The sequence below is a fragment of the Nestor notabilis genome, unplaced genomic scaffold (assembly GCF_000696875.1).
Source record: "Nestor notabilis isolate BGI_N333 unplaced genomic scaffold, ASM69687v1 scaffold9635, whole genome shotgun sequence".
Classification (NCBI taxonomy): domain Eukaryota; kingdom Metazoa; phylum Chordata; class Aves; order Psittaciformes; family Psittacidae; genus Nestor; species Nestor notabilis.
Window position 1 is genome coordinate 120,275 of NW_009930626.1, and position 15,884 is coordinate 136,158.

The following is a 15,884-nucleotide window of genomic DNA, read 5'->3' on the forward strand; positions in this document are numbered from 1 at the left end:
ATAAATGAGTGAAATCTGCGATGTCCACTGAACTTCATGTGTTCCTGCTAAAGTCCTTCAAATATTTAGAAGTAATTTTTAATTGAAGCATGAAGAAGTAGATAAGCTCTGAAGTACCTTCTTGATTAGGATGCTTACTTTGAGTGGAAGAGTAAAGGTGAACCTTGAAATTAGAGTATAAATAAGCTAAGGGCTTATACATAATTCCAAAGTGCCCGCTAGGGTCACTACATCACTCTTCCCTAATTCTATTCCCTTTTAGGATATCTCTAAATCTTCTTTAGCAGTAATACCAGATGAAGTCTTTGCCCCCTTTTTAATTAACTGCCATCCATTTGGGGATTTGTTTTACAGTGTGGTTCCAGTTGAACAGCACAACTAAATAGGACAGTGAACTGCAGAGTCAGGTTGGAAATGGGCAGGTAGTGGTGAGGGGAACTTTTAAGCTTGGTCACCAGAGAAAATTTAATATTTAAAAATGGCCTTAATAATAATGATGTATTAAATACTATGTTTTGAGTTACTAAGAGCTGAAGCATTGGAAGTGCTGTTACATATGAACAATGCTTAAGTGAACAGAACAGGCAGTAGTTACTGTTCATTAAGCGTTACTTGAACCGTTACAGATCTGAATCAATTTGCAAACAACTGTGAGTAAGATCTAGGATATTTTTGTGTTTTCCAGGGTGTGCAGACTTGCATCTTCTGGATATGTTGACACCTACTGAAAGAAAAAGGCAGGGATACATCCATGAGCTCATTGTCACAGAAGAAAACTATGTAAATGATCTGCAGTTGGTCACAGAGGTAAGACGGCACACCAGCTTTAGGAGCAGGTTTTAATCACTCATCTTTTTCACATAAATGAATAATTTCACTGTGCAAACTTGTTTCATATCATTACTGTGTTTGACTTCCCAGGGATGATCTGTATTAAAGTTTCACCCCTATAGATCTATGTAAATGTATATGGATGCGTATGGGTGTGGGTGCAACTAATGTTAAGCCCTCGTGTTACCATCACCAAAACACTGATGTTCAAAATATCATTCTAGTAAATCCTTTTTGCTCTTGATTTTGAATGTTTATTTCTCATGTATACGTTCTTAAACCACATTCACAGTGGCACTCAGTAAGCTATCACTGTGCTTTTCTTTAAATGTTACAAGGTTCATCTCTGATGTGATAAAAAAAGGAATCAGCACAGGCAGCTGACTTAGACAATTCTTCTGACAGAGAAGGGAATCCCTTTTTTGGAAAAGAGGTCAAGATGTGCAAACCTGAGACACTATGAGATAAATTAGAACTTCCATAAAGGAGTCCAATGTAAAATGTATTTGCAGTTGTAATCCTGCCTGAGATATTCTGCAGAGACCTCTGACTAAAATTCCCAACTTTTAAACAGATTATCCAGGTCATAATTAACACCATCAACATAAATTCAGAGTATTCTCTTTTAAAGCCATTCCTTACTCACAAACAAACCTACTATCAGGGAACATTATGGATCTCCAGGACACGGTGCATGTTGGAAGTCCGTTCCACTGAGTGCCAAGTGCTACCCTGATGTGAAGTTTTTTCACCTCCACACTAATGAAATGAGTCATCAGTCATAGTCACTTTGATTATACTTACCATCTACTTTCTAAATTGCTGTAATTTTCTGAATCTATAGATCTTCCAGAAACCACTAATGGAATCTGAGCTGCTAACAGAAAAAGAAGTTGCTATGATTTTTGTTAATTGGAAGGAGTTGATTATGTGCAATATAAAACTACTGAAGTAAGTATTTTTTCCCCATACTTAGCAATAACAAAATCATGGGCCTCTCCCCCCACTTCTCCTTTTAGCTACATTTATAGCTTTATGATATCTCCTTTTTTGTAAAATGTATCTGAAAATGGCCCACACGTTGAAAAGTTGTGGCAGTGATAGGACAAATGCAGGCAGCTCAATGACAATAAATCTCCTTTCCTTAGGAAACCAGGCTAAAAACTAGTAGTTTTGAGCTTAAAGTAGCAGTAAGGTTTTTATCCCTCATTCATGAGCATATCTGTTATTCTTTTTCTAAACTACTACAAAAGGAAATTACATTTCTTTTCATATTATATCTGATCTGGCGTTGCATTAAGTTAAATAATAGCTTGGTTACCACAAGTGGGAAAAATGTTGGCTGGAGGTGCAATCTTGATTTTTGTGTTCTTACCATGTGCAGTAAATCTTGAGGCTGATCTATTTTATTATTCAGGGGTTTCTGTGTATCCGTAATGAATAAGAATCAAACCATTTATTTCGTAAATGAGGAATCATTCTTTAGAGGTCTACTTATAAAACACACGTGACATTTTAATGTTTAGGGCTTTGCGTGTGCGTAAGAAGATGTCTGGAGAGAAGATGCCAGTGAAAATGATTGGTGACATACTGACAGCTCAGCTGCCACACATGCAGCCTTACATTCGGTTCTGTAGCTGCCAGCTCAATGGAGCAGCGCTCATCCAGCAGAAGACAGATGAAGTCCCTGAGTTCAAGGAGTTTGTTAAAGTAAGAGACAAAGCAATCACCAGTAATTTTGTACAATGTATATTTAGCTCATCATTTTATTTATTTGCAAAACATAGTCTCAAATAGTGCTCTATGTTGGGCTAGAATGAAGAGTCTTCAGACTTAAGCACTCATTGAAGGAATGCATTTTTTTTTATTGAAGAAATACATTTTTTCAAGCAACTATAGAGCCATGGAATACTTTAATACTGGTTTTGATGTAAAGTACTGAAACAGTAAGAAGAAGATCTTTTACAGTCAAGGCAGGTGAAAAATAATGTAAAAAATATAAGACATTCTACTTCACTGCCACTGTGATCTAAGAACAGATTTAGCTGAGGCATGGTGTTTTTTTGTTGCCTTAGCTTTTCCTTTCTTGGAGGAGCTCATTTTGCAGGGTTTTAAACAAACTGACTAACAACATTTTACCTCTCTAATGTTTCAGAGGTTAGCAATGGATCCTCGCTGTAAAGGAATGCCACTATCAAGTTTTCTACTAAAGCCTATGCAACGGGTAACAAGATACCCACTAATAATTAAAAATGTACGTTCTTCTGCAAAGATGATGTTTTTGATGCTGCTTTGCTCGTAGCTTAATTACAGGGTAGTTTCCCTATTTATGTCAGGATTTGTCACTGTTAGACATCTGATGTGCTAGGGAACATGGGCTATCCTTTTATATTTGATCATACTAGAGAAAATCGGATAACTCATTTGGTATCAGTAAAATTACTTGATACCTCCATTAGAAAGAGGTGAAGCTTGCACACAAAGAACCAGAAGGCACTAAATGCTGAATGAAAACTTAAAAAATTTAGATAGCAGGAGTAACCAGTTGATCTTATGCTCATCTTTGCCTTTTTGCACAGTGTCATTCCCTCCCTATAGTCTGGTAAATGACATTCAGTGTGCAAGCCTGAATCCAAATTATTGCAGGTTACCTTCCTGCACAGCTTATATTGCTGGATAACTTACAGCCCTTTCCTAACTTTCATTTGTTGCCTAACACCATCTCGAATAACGCTACTGAACTTGCCCCAAGACTTTTGCAGAGATGAGTTACAAATTGGATGTTGGCATTTGAGAGTTTCCTTAAACAGTCGTGGATATAATTCTGTGTATGTCTGGAATTTGTGTACTTGTGTCAGAAGAGTGAGCAGTGTGCTGATGTAAAGGCTCTGCCGGCAGGCATTCATTTAAGTTGTTCACAAACAGACTGTGAGTGTGTCTCCTATTTTTCATGTTTGCCAAGGAGGAAAAGAAATTTGGAACATCTTGGCTGGCTCTGGTGAAAATAAAGAAATAAAACAGAAGTACAGGGCTGACAATATGAATACATTTTAACTGGAGATACCAGAAAAGGCTAATGCATTTTATTTATCTGTAGATAATAGAAAACACTCCGGAAAACCACCCTGACCACAGTCACTTGAAGCATGCTCTTGAGAAAGCAGAAGAATTATGTTCTCAAGTAAATGAAGGCGTGCGGGAGAAGGAAAATTCAGATAGGCTGGAGTGGATCCAGGCTCATGTTCAGTGTGAAGGCCTGTCAGAGGTAAACAAAGTGCTATCTAGAGTAATGCATATGTGGGTGCACTTCACCAGTCGGGAAGAAACCATGGCTCACTTACGGCACTGCATCAGGGGACAAACAGTGTAATTAATCAAGTCAAATAATCTTCAGTCCTTTGTTTTCGTCTTTCTTTTGCTCCCTTTCACTCCTGCACGTCATCTTTTTGCTGCTCGTGTTATTGCCTTCTACTTGATAAATGCTGCTTTGTTGCCTGGCTCTGGACTAGTACCAGGTCCAGTGCTGCAGTTTTCATTCACAACTTTCTGGCTTCATAGCTCTTAATAACACAGTGGTTATTGTACTGCTGTATCTCATCGTGACCATTCTGGAGGGCTTTAAAACTCACCACAGGAACTATTTTTTATGATAAAACTTTGTATACGTTTTGAAAGCTGAAGGATGCTGGACAAGTCTCTCTCAAGACTTTACAGAGAGAATCACTGCCTCCCATTGCATATTATTTTTTAAGGTAACATGCTAAGTTTCTCTACTGAAACTGCAATAAAAATATTGTGTCCGTATGTTCCTATTATCGGTGAAGGTAATAGAGGCAGACTGATCACAACTTGATTTTCAAAGTAGGCATTGAGTTGTTTTCAGTTCTAGAAGATAAAAAAAAAAGGTCTGGTTGGCTTATTATCTTGAAAAAATTACATTTCAGCTTATAAAATCTGTTTAAGGGGAAAAATACATATCACAATGTCAAAAGGGTCAAAGACATATTCAGCTGTCTTACAACTACTGCCTGGAGGAAGATGGCTGCTTTTATCTCTTGTATATCATGTCTGGCCCTAGAACACTAAAAATACTACCTGAAACATCAGCTTACTGCTTGCTGACACATTTTGCCAGTAGCAGCAGCCTTCAGTCTGTGGTAGGAAGCAATCCAGCCTTCCCCTGGTTTTCTGTCTGAGATGTTTCTAATCTGTAAATCCAGATCTAGCTGCCCATCCAGCTAGGATGGAAAGGAAAAGAACTGGTACAGGAAAGAACTGTACCATCACCTAGTGAAGATAAACCTGAAAATGACACTTTAGGAAGGGCAAACCTTGGCTCACCTGGAAACAACCTCCAGACAAGTCTTAAATACTGCCACTTCCAGCCAGTGGTCAGCAGCTGTCCTTTAACTCCAGGTGTCATGGTTACACAGAGACAGGCTATCTGGAATTCCTTTGGTATGTTTTAATGGGTGAAAATCAAACACAAATCAGAAATCCAGGCCTTGTTAAGAAAGCTCAGCATCTGGAGAGGCCGTTTGCATAGCTACTGCTAATCCAGGACAGGTCATCAGCTCGGTTCCACTCACAGAGATGCATGCATGTGGCAGAGAAACTCGAAAGGAGGCACAAATGCTTTTGGCTTCTCTCTGACTGTCCAGGCCATGCCCTGTGCAACTGATGGGCTGCCGTAAAGCTAATTTTCATGTAGTCTTCCTGTGACTTGCACCGCTTATCATGCGCAAGGCAGAGACATTGCTCATCATCCCTGTGGCACAAACTGAAACCAATGTCAGGACTCAAAATTATATTTGATCTCTTTCAGGGGAACCTCGATTGTTTTACTTTATACAGTGCGTTGTTGTTCTTCTTCTACTTTTCGCAGCAACTCGTATTTAATTCTGTTACAAACTGCTTGGGACCACGCAAGTTTCTGCACAGTGGGAAACTCTACAAAGCCAAGAGTAACAAGGAACTGTATGGCTTTCTGTTCAACGATTTCCTCCTCCTGACTCAGATCATAAAACCTCTTGGCTCTTCTGGCACAGACAAGGTCTTCAGCCCCAAGTCTAATCTGCAATATAAAATGTACAAAACTGTAAGTACCACTTTTAAATGGCAGCTTAGATGGTTGGTTACACGCTAACGGTGTGGCTAGCAGGCAGCAGCTCTCATACGGGGTGTGCGGGCAATAACTTTTATATAAAGAGGCATGAAAGCTTTGGCATTTGCTGGGGATTCCAGGGACTGATGATGAGAAAGCTGGTTGTTTGCTTTAGTGAGATAAGAGTAAACACTTTTGAAGCTTTGCTAAAACAACCTCTTCAATAAGAGGTCATGTGTACCAGGGAGAAATGGGGAGAGTAATGTTTGCTGCGCTTTGTGGGAGAAGAGAGATTGCTATGCATCATGAGGGTGCTTGCTTACTTCAGGAGAAGTGTTTCCAGACAATGGAGGCACCTATATCTTCAATAATAAGAAAATTTTTGGAAATGGCTTAACTGAAGAAAGATGGGAGGCAGGCAGAAGGGGAAAGATACTGCAGGCACAAGATAAATCTGTTGTAAATTGCTGTGTTTAATGCATCTGTTCAGATACTGTGCATTAGAACTCTAGCTTTGCCTAATGTTTTACAGCCCATTTTTCTAAATGAGGTACTAGTAAAATTACCCACAGACCCTTCTGGAGATGAACCCATCTTCCATATCTCCCACATTGACAGAGTCTATACCCTCCGGGCTGAAAGCATTAACGAAAGGTAAGTACCTGCATAGGCCATTTTAGTACTGAATTTGAAAAGTCTGGTGCAGATGTATATGTTGTACACATGCACAGCAGTCTCCAGTTTATCTTACAAGACTGGAGAATTCCTTTTGCTTGAGAATACAGAGATACTCAATATATTAAAAGGAGGGAGAAATAATGATGCTTCCTGAATTCCAATGAGACCAATAACAAAACAGCTAGGAGGGCTGATATATGGGCCATATTTCACAACATTTTATGTTAGCATAAGGAAGCCGAAAGATGCAATCTTATCTTCTTCTGTTAACATTTGTTTGTGCCAGTGCAAGCATTTGTATGGCTGTATGTTCAGTGACATTGAGGAACAGGTCAGAATTAGAATCTGAAGCAAAACCAAAGCCCAGTTAGTTTTAATCTGATTCAGTTCAGCCTGAAACAGTCAAAGGAATGGCAACCTCAAAACCTCAGCTGGTGATTTTTATCTGTGGCAAGCTTATGGAGAGTGGCTACACTGATTTATACTGAAGAGGTTTCTCTACACAAATGTAAGGTCTTGAAAGATAACTTTTGTTAAAAAATGAAAGCTAAAAGTGCAGCAAATCCCTTCCCTGTGGTATAGACATTGTGTTATGCCAGCTTGCAAATGTATGGCCCCTAAAAATTCTTATGTATAAAAATGTATAAAACGTTTTTGCTCCCTGCCTGCCTGACAGTGTTATTCATTATCATTTATATGCATAGTTTTTCTTGCAAAAGATGGTACTTCTATGGATACCTTTTGTCCTGTGGTATACTGTCTGTCCCTCTGTGACACAGAACGAACAAGCATCATTGTTAGACCCTTGGTGATGAAAATTGACACAGCCTTTTCGACTTAGGATCTGTTCCACAAATCAGACTATAGCAATGATCGTCTGTTCTAGACATCAGAACACTTGCAGCAGTAGTCAGAAACATCTAAACTCTGCACCGCATTCATCCTACCTAGCAGGAGAAACTTGAGCGAGATGCTTAGGCACCCTACACAACCGTCAGTGGAAAGAGCCAGATCTTCACGTACTGGACGCCCTCTGGAGGTGCCTGCCTCTCCATTCGCTATAGAGAGAACCCTTGGGAACTGCTGTATGAATATGGGCACTCTTGTCAAATGCATTTACTTATACGTGATAGAGCCTTTGACTTTCTTTTATCCACCTTTGACTTTCTTTTATGTCAGACTTGCTAATGAATGCAGCATGTTAGGTGAGATACCTCCAGTTTTTCATTATTCACTTGCTTTTAACTAAGAGCAACAGGAAAAGAACATTAGCATCAATGAGTGATTGATTTGCCCATTTAATCTTAAAAGACCCTTGTGATCAAAGGCTTGGTATACTTCTGAAGTTGCCATTTACCATTTAGGGCTGAGCTGAAAGATAGAATTGTCCTTAGGTGTTTTGTTTTCTTGAACAGCTTTCTGTGCAGAATACAGGTGAGTGGTTAGACCCAAATCCAGACCAGTGTAAGTAGCTGCAATGCCCTGCAGAGCAGCAGCTCTTCATTTTGGGATCGGAAGTGGATTCACAGCTTCTAGATTCTCTCATTTTTCCTTGACTCAGGTCTCAAGCTTCCTCGTATGTCACAGCAATTCTTCTGCACCCTTGGTACACCTTCTTCCATGATTTTTCTCTGTCAGTCTTTCTACTCAGTCTCTCAAGTATGAAATTATTTCCGAGAAAGACCCCTAGGGAACCATGAACATTCATCATCTGTGTACTCCGTAGTGTGTCCCATGGCTTAGAAGGATTTTGGTATGAAACCTCAAGGATCGAGAGAAGTGGCCACTTCTGCAACAGCTTGTACTGTTCTGTGTCAGAGCACTCTCAGCAGTAATCAGGAACATCTAAACTCTGCACAGCGTTCATCCTCCCTAGCTGGAGGAACTTCAGCGAGATGCACAGGCTTGCTGTGCTTGATACTTCTTGTATTACTGGCTTCAAGACATTAGTTTGTTACAATAAAGAAAAAGGCTTGGTGAAACCAAACCTGTTATCTACACCTTTTGTTTCTCACCAGGACCCTGCTGCTTGTGATTCTCTTGAGCTTTCTTTGTGTGGTGGGATCTGCCAGCTTGGGATGGTTAAATTTCTGCAAGAGCTATAAATTACAGTAAGATCTCTATCAGGCAGACAGCTTCAATGTCATAGAACCCGTGATGGGGCCAAAGCCTTGCTTGGGAAGGAGGGACAGCTTTAGTTTTGTCTGCTGTGCTTAGGGGATGAAAAACAGAAATGGTGTTACACAACTTTTTTTTCCCTTTCCTTCTGAAGGACTGCCTGGGTTCAGAAGATCAAAGCTGCTTCAGAACTTTACATAGAGACTGAAAAGAAGAAGAGGGAAAAGGCCTACCTAGGTACAGCATGGGTTGTGGGGGGTCACATCTTTTGTGGAAAAGTCCATTGGCAGGAAAACACACTAAATAATTTCTCTCTCCTCTTCTGTTTCACCACAGTTCGCTCACAAAGAGCAACAGGCATTGGGAGGTTGATGGTGAATATTGTTGAAGGCATTGAACTAAAACCTTGTAGGTCTCATGGTAAGTGCTTTGGGTTTTTCATAATATGCTCTGTGAAGACAACGCTTCTGTAGGTCAGAACAACTTTGAAGGAGGTTGTGTCCAAACAAAACATGGTTTTGTTTAATGGAGCAGTTTTAATGAACTTAAAATATGCCCAAGTGATTTTGTGCAGTTAAGTAGAAGTCACGCAGTTGTCCTACATTAAGCATTCGCTTCAGACAAACTTAGTTTCTGCCACATAAGCCATATCATAAGAGATCATAAGCCACAAGGTCCTGAAATGAAGAGTGGAAGGCACTCAGCACCTTGCAGAACTGTGTCCCTGTTCATTATAGTGGCAATGAGGCCACGATCTTTCCCCTGCTCGTTGGCTGTAGGAGTAAAAGGGTATTTAGGAAGAAGATCACAAACCAATAAACCTGATTATTCTCTTCTGTTTGTTTCCATTTTCCCAGGAAAGAGTAACCCATACTGTGAGGTGACCATGGGCTCTCAGTGCCACATTACTAAGACGATACAGGACACCCTCAACCCCAAGTGGAACTCCAACTGCCAGTTCTTTATCAAAGACCTCGAGCAGGATGTGCTCTGCATTACGGTGTTCGAGAGGGACCAGTTCTCCCCAGATGGTACGTAGGGGGCTGCTGTCCTTCAAAGGGCATTTTTCAATTCTCCCATTCTGAAGAGATGCACGCCTGCTGAGGTAAATCACAGAATCAGAGAATGGGTTGGGTTGGAAGGGACCTTTAAAGATCATCTAGTTCCAACCCCAGTATTGAACTCCTTTGGGTATTGAGAGCCTACTCACCCTTGCTCCCTCCTCAGTGGAGTCATGCTAGTATCAGCACAAAAAGAATCAAGCTTTCTCTGGGTTTTTTTTTGGGAGGGTTTCCTTTCTTGTGCAACTTGACAACAACTAAAGTATCGTTTGCAGTTCTGCTATGTCTTTAAAAAACTCTGGATGCTGTTTGCAAAAGGGTGGGTTCATGCAGGAGGAAGAGAAATTGTTTCAAGTTACTGTAATATGCAATAACAGTAATGAACCCAGGGTTCCTAACCCATTCGTATTTCATAACCCGGGATAAACATATGGAGCATTGAAGTGTGCATTTGGGTTCATAATCTCTCAAGAGGTATTTGTGTAGGACTGTCATTCATGTGGCCTGGGCCAGTTGGCCCATTGACCTTGTTGCTAGTGTGATGCACTACTTGGCTCTATCACCTCCAGAGGGCTTCACACTCAGTTTGAATGTGCAGCAGCCTTTGGCCTTTTTTCATAGAATCACATAATCATAGAATGGTTTGGGTTGGAAAGGACCTTAAGATCATCTAGTTCCAACCCCCCTGCCATGGGCAGGGACACCACAGACTAAACTATGTCACCCAAGGCTCTGTCCAGCCTGGCCTTGAACACCTCCAGAGTTTTCTAACATATCATAAAATAAATAAGCTATTGAATTGAGGCAGCTGTTAATTACACAGTGGATTTTTCTGATTTTGAGACCATTTACTTTTAATGCGGCTGCTGTCTAACACTGTGTAGCTAAAATCCAGTTTGCTGCACATTGGCAGCCTTTGGCTGCCTTCAACCGCAAAAAATATAGTTGGACTGAATACTTGTTTTCTCCTCTTGTTACGTGTAGACGGAATCTTAGTTCCTTCTGCAAATTAGCGTTTTATTGCAACGTAACCCAGTCATGTCATTTCTGAGTATGCTGTCTTTTTACATTTCAGACTTTTTGGGCAGAACAGAAATCCGTGTGGCAGACATTAAGAAGGATCAGGGTTCAAAGGGACCAGTTACAAAGTGTCTCCTTCTACATGAAGTTCCAACAGGAGAAATAGTCGTCCGGCTAGACCTGCAATTATTTGATGAGCCTTAGAAGGAAAGGGAACAATGTTCTATTTCAGCCTGAGTTCACTGCGATAGGTGTCTGCAGAAGCTGTCACAAAACCCTTACTGGTGTGGTATGAAACTACTGCTTGCCCTTCACGCGTAAGAGGGTTATCAAAGCAAACAGGAGCATCTTTGTGCCTTGATAATTCTCACTGAGAAATGAATCCCAGTTTAGTGAGGAGACCTCCCTCAATTTCTCTATGTGGAACTTGATGTTAGTTTCCTGGGTTTATGAAATAACCTAGATGTTCATTGTGCGCCAGTCTGAAAGGCTGGCAAACCACATAGGTTGCTGTGCTTGCTCCAGTTACCCTACTCTTTAATTTATATGAAGAAGGCAATGTTGGTATGTTTTGGAGGCTTTCTGCAGGGTTTTCCCCATTAAAGAATTCTGTGCCTATTGCTCAGCAAAGTGGCGTATAAGTGTAATGTGAGTGGAAGGAGCGGTTATGCAGTAAGAAGATCTTTGGAGATCTTCATGATGGTACTGAAAAGACTTAGAAAATTAATAGTCTATATCTATAAACAGAGGAGATTCTATTAACACACCACTTCATGACGCACGTTGCCCCTGGAAATAAATTATGTACAGGTCTTCTGCACAGAGGTGAACTGCACTCCAGAAGAGTCTACCCACTTGGTACCTTTGGAAGTTGCTGTTTTTTATAGGACTGTAAATGTTTGAACAGTAAGTGAAAGATTAAATGTAGAGCCCTGCTGCATGTTGTGCTGTACCACTTCGATGCTCCTTTCCTGCTGCTGCTTCACTGTGTGACTGCAGATGGATGATCTGTCACCTGCAGCAGGGGAAGAAAAAAAATCCCAGCTGTAGCTCAGGAAGCTAATTTCTACCCAACACAGTCTAGTTTGCAAAGCAATCAGTGGTGACCAGTTATTAAATTGTACCGTGCCTAACTGTGTTTGACATGGTGTCACTGAATTCAGGGCAGTAGCATTCTGTAGCTCACTAAAGTGTTTGTGGGAAGCCAGGGTTGGTGGAAGCGATACTGGATGCAGACAGAAACAGAGTGCTTGTGATGGTGCAGAGTGGGTGACCCCAAAGTTAAGCCTTGTCATATGGGGGAATGCCAGGGCTCATATATCCACTTAACTCTACAAATACACACGTATAGGCCCACATTCAGCAAACTTTCCCTGTTTGGCAAAGCACCCAGCTTTAAGCACGCACTTACGTCTTGTTTCCCTTAAGCACACGCGTAAGTGCTTTGCTGAGTCTGGACTTGAGAGAGAAAAGACCTGTAAGAGTAAAATTCCTCTTTGTTCTGCTTGGATTCATTTTGTTCATGACCTATCACGCATACACTGGTATTTTTGTAAGGACTTTCTTTCTGAATGGGAGGTGTCAGCCTGTTTCATTAGCATGTGAACGTTCTCGTGGAGCCTGTTGTTAGGTTTTGGTGTTCCTTGCATGTCCTTTCAGTACTGGTTTCCACCTTTCCTGTATAGGTGGTGTTCTCTAGCACTACAAGTCTTATTGATTTCCATTAGGAAATTAGGATATATTCATAACGGATAGGTAGATACAGTATGATAATAAGTGTAAACTGTGCTGGGAAGTGTCTGTGTATTATAATTTCCTAAAAGACCACTGTAATGTTTCAAGCAATGGGAAAAAAAAATGTATGTTGGAGGGACAACAAAGTTTACATTTCATACTTTTCAGAATCGCTTTATTATTTATTTATTGAAGATAGTGTAGAATTTTGTATCAGAAATGACAGACATACTTATGTATTTTTTGAAACAAAACAGAGATACACACTTTAGTTGGAAACTTTCGACTGACCACATTTTAGAGGGAGTGTAACTTCCTAGGCATGCATTTGTTTACCACTAACTGGCTGAAAACACAATTAAGAGAACTTTAAGTTTCTATTTTTCAATGTTGTTAAGAAAATGGTTTCAATTAAAATATGTAAATAGTACTAAACCCATGCTTTCCTAATTCCATATCAATACATTTTATTAAATATAATGTATATGAAAATACACATTGTTGTGGTAGGATAAAAAAAGTGATAAAAATCTATTAATGGAGTAACATTAAATGTCATTGTCTAACCTTTAATCGCTGTCCTAATTTTACTCAATAACTGTAAATATGGTGACTGTTCATTTCAGTGTTTAAAAAGTAGCATCACTTTTTTATGGTCTCATTTCACCAGCATGAACTACAGTAACAACTAGATAGACGTAACAGGACAAAAAAAGACGGTGCATGTAATGCAGAAATCCTGGCCGTGTTTTCAGAGGGAGCCTCAAGGAGCTGCTCCGTCCTCTGAGACTTAACTGGTGCTGGAAGTGGGGAACCCTCAGTTGCAGGGGCTCCTCTGATTGTGACCGTTGTCATGGGCATGTACAATTGCACCATCTGGGGGAATTGTCACAGAACTGAGCACCTTCCCAAGCACCATCACTTGTGATTTCCCACTAACCCTCGATGCACAGCAATGTTTAACTCCCATTAACGTCAGTAGGAGTTACGCAGATAGGATGATGAAGAAAGGCTGGGGTTTGGCTCAGCGATATTTAATGAATTCCTCATAATGGGTCTAATCCTAAAAAGAAAACTTGTCCTAATCCCTGTGCACCGAGGACAGCATGTATATATGCCCTCAGAGCCAGCCGACTGTGCATCGGGATGTCCCTGTTTTCTTGTCGCTTGCACTCAGAGCTCTGTGGCGTATTGGCACTGTTGGCTTCCCGGGTGGAACTACTTTTCACTAGTGTTAGCCAAAGGTTCTTAGAAACCCATTGACTCCAGACTGGTTTTCGCTGTTCAGGAATGCTGTAGTCTTGCACATAGTTTTGCATTAGCTTCTTGGCTGCGTGGGCTACAGCTTTCTGCTTTTCTATACACCATAGCTGCACAGACCTCCTGCTCATCCAGGACTTACTGCTGTAAAGGACTTCATGCTCTTTACTGAATAAGAAAAGAGACTCATTCGCTGTATTCCTCCTAGTGTTTTCATAGAGCAAAATGCAATCTCTCACAGGCTTGTTTAAATACCACCTGTATTCTGAAGAGTTTAAGGAAGGGAGAGGCACACAGCAACACCTAGGAAGTCAGGTATCTCTTCCTATCTTTAGAAAGCCAGCTGGCATTACCACAACGTATGAAGGTTGAGCCATCCTCTTACCAGTGCCACATCCTGGCAGTCAGGCCGAACTCTCCTAGTCTGTGCTGACAGTATTTAATACCTATATTTATGTAGACACTATTTTTCAGATGCTGGTTATTGATATCTCTGAATATCTTCCTAAATTAGCACACCTCAGCTCACAGGTTCCTTCTCCAGCCCCATCAAGATGTGTGTGAACTTTTCCTAATGTTATGCAAAATAACCATAACAACAAAGTCGAAGCCCAGATAATACTTGGATCGCATTTTGGATTAAAAGAGTAGATTCATGTAGATGAGCATCCCCACTACAACACAGAGCTTGTATATTATGGAGTTCTGGGACCGGGGTTTTGTTTCTACCTTTCAGCAGGCTTTACTTCTTTGGAGAAGGCGTTTTGCTTATAAGTAATTCTTCATCATCAAACTCCTTGGCTGACAATCAAGCCTTTCTAAAAATGCTACTGTGACTTCTTAACGCATTCAAGTGGTCTTGCTTTGGATAAACTAGGAGAAAAAGTACTAAGAGAAGAAAGAGCAAAACCTGCAGCTGTCAGAAAACGTGCAATGGAAAAGTTGCACTGATAGTTTGGTTTCCAACCTGTCTTTTTCCCTTAGGTTCATCCATTTTAACAAGGAGAAGAGTGTTTCTCCTTAGTGCTTCCCTGGTTTTAACTCTTGTAATAGAACTGAGTTAATGGGTCAGAAACTGGAAGGGAACAACATCACTTTTAGAAATAATTCAAATGACTTGTGAAAAATGCTGGTAGCTGGGAATGGGCAGGATGTCAGCGTTGTGGCTGCGGACAGGACAGGATGCTGAAGAGGAAGGGAAGAATCTTTTTTTCTTTTTTTTTTTAGGGGGGTGGTGGTGGTGTGTGTGTGTGGGTAGGGATGGATAGTTTAAGATGAGATCCACAGTCTCACAGCAGAACTTCAATCACCCAGGACCCCAAACATCCATAATACAACAGCAGTGATTAATATCAAACCCTGTGTTTGTTCTCATCCTGGGAAAGCCACACTGGATTTAGTGCAGTTCTGTATTTATGCAGGAGTTTGGATGCACTTTTTTATAGAAGTGGACCTTTTCGGTGTTTGTAACACCCTTGTGTGCCTCTTTCCAGGAATTCCCTTCTGAGATATGGGTCTGAAGTGCTTTGGCACTGTATTGTTCCAAGATGCTTTCACAAGGACTTCATACACTTGTTAACATTGCTGTCTGGCTCTTTGCTTTCCTGGTGCCACCCAGGCAGCTCTCAAGAACCATCTGGAGGCACACGGGTCCATGCCCTTTCCATAGAGCTGCACCACCATCAATGTGCCAGTTTTCTGTCTCTCAAAGGACTTGTCCTCCCAGCACACAGTCACATGAGGTAGTTGCCAGCAATGCCATTATACATCAGCAGGGCTGATACCTGTCCTTTCACTTGAATCCTCTCCATCACTGCTGTGACTGCTCTAAGAGCAATCAGCCTGGTCTTGTTGATCCACCTTGAGAGCTTTTCCTCCCTGTGGGCAGGAGACAGCCCTTCAGAGATGCCTCTCAGGAAAGCCACCTGAGCTTGTTTTCCTCAGGTGCAGCTGGAAGTCATTTTGTCCAGGGCAGCTTCAGCTCCCTCCTTTTCCCTGGTCCAGCCTGCCACCTGAGCAAACATCCCTTCTCTCCTTCCCCACCGTGCCAGGCTGTGAGCTAAACCCATAGTCTCTGG

At 41.1% G+C, this 15,884-nt stretch overlaps 1 protein-coding gene across 1 annotated transcript in view; it reads left to right on the forward strand.

Moving 5' to 3' along the window:
- Positions 1-11,554, forward strand: part of ITSN1 (intersectin 1 (SH3 domain protein)) — a 100,351-nt gene extending 88,797 nt beyond the window's left edge. Inside the window, exons 29-39 of the mRNA XM_010015489.1 lie at positions 686-807; positions 1,676-1,782; positions 2,358-2,541; positions 2,987-3,085; positions 3,929-4,096; positions 5,717-5,929; positions 6,468-6,589; positions 8,886-8,968; positions 9,068-9,151; positions 9,589-9,762; positions 10,868-11,554. Of these exons, the coding sequence (XP_010013791.1) occupies positions 686-807; positions 1,676-1,782; positions 2,358-2,541; positions 2,987-3,085; positions 3,929-4,096; positions 5,717-5,929; positions 6,468-6,589; positions 8,886-8,968; positions 9,068-9,151; positions 9,589-9,762; positions 10,868-11,016 (1,505 nt within the window). The 3' untranslated portion in view covers positions 11,017-11,554. The remainder of the gene's footprint in view (positions 1-685; positions 808-1,675; positions 1,783-2,357; positions 2,542-2,986; positions 3,086-3,928; positions 4,097-5,716; positions 5,930-6,467; positions 6,590-8,885; positions 8,969-9,067; positions 9,152-9,588; positions 9,763-10,867) is intronic.
- Positions 11,555-15,884: the final 4,330 nt, after the last annotated feature.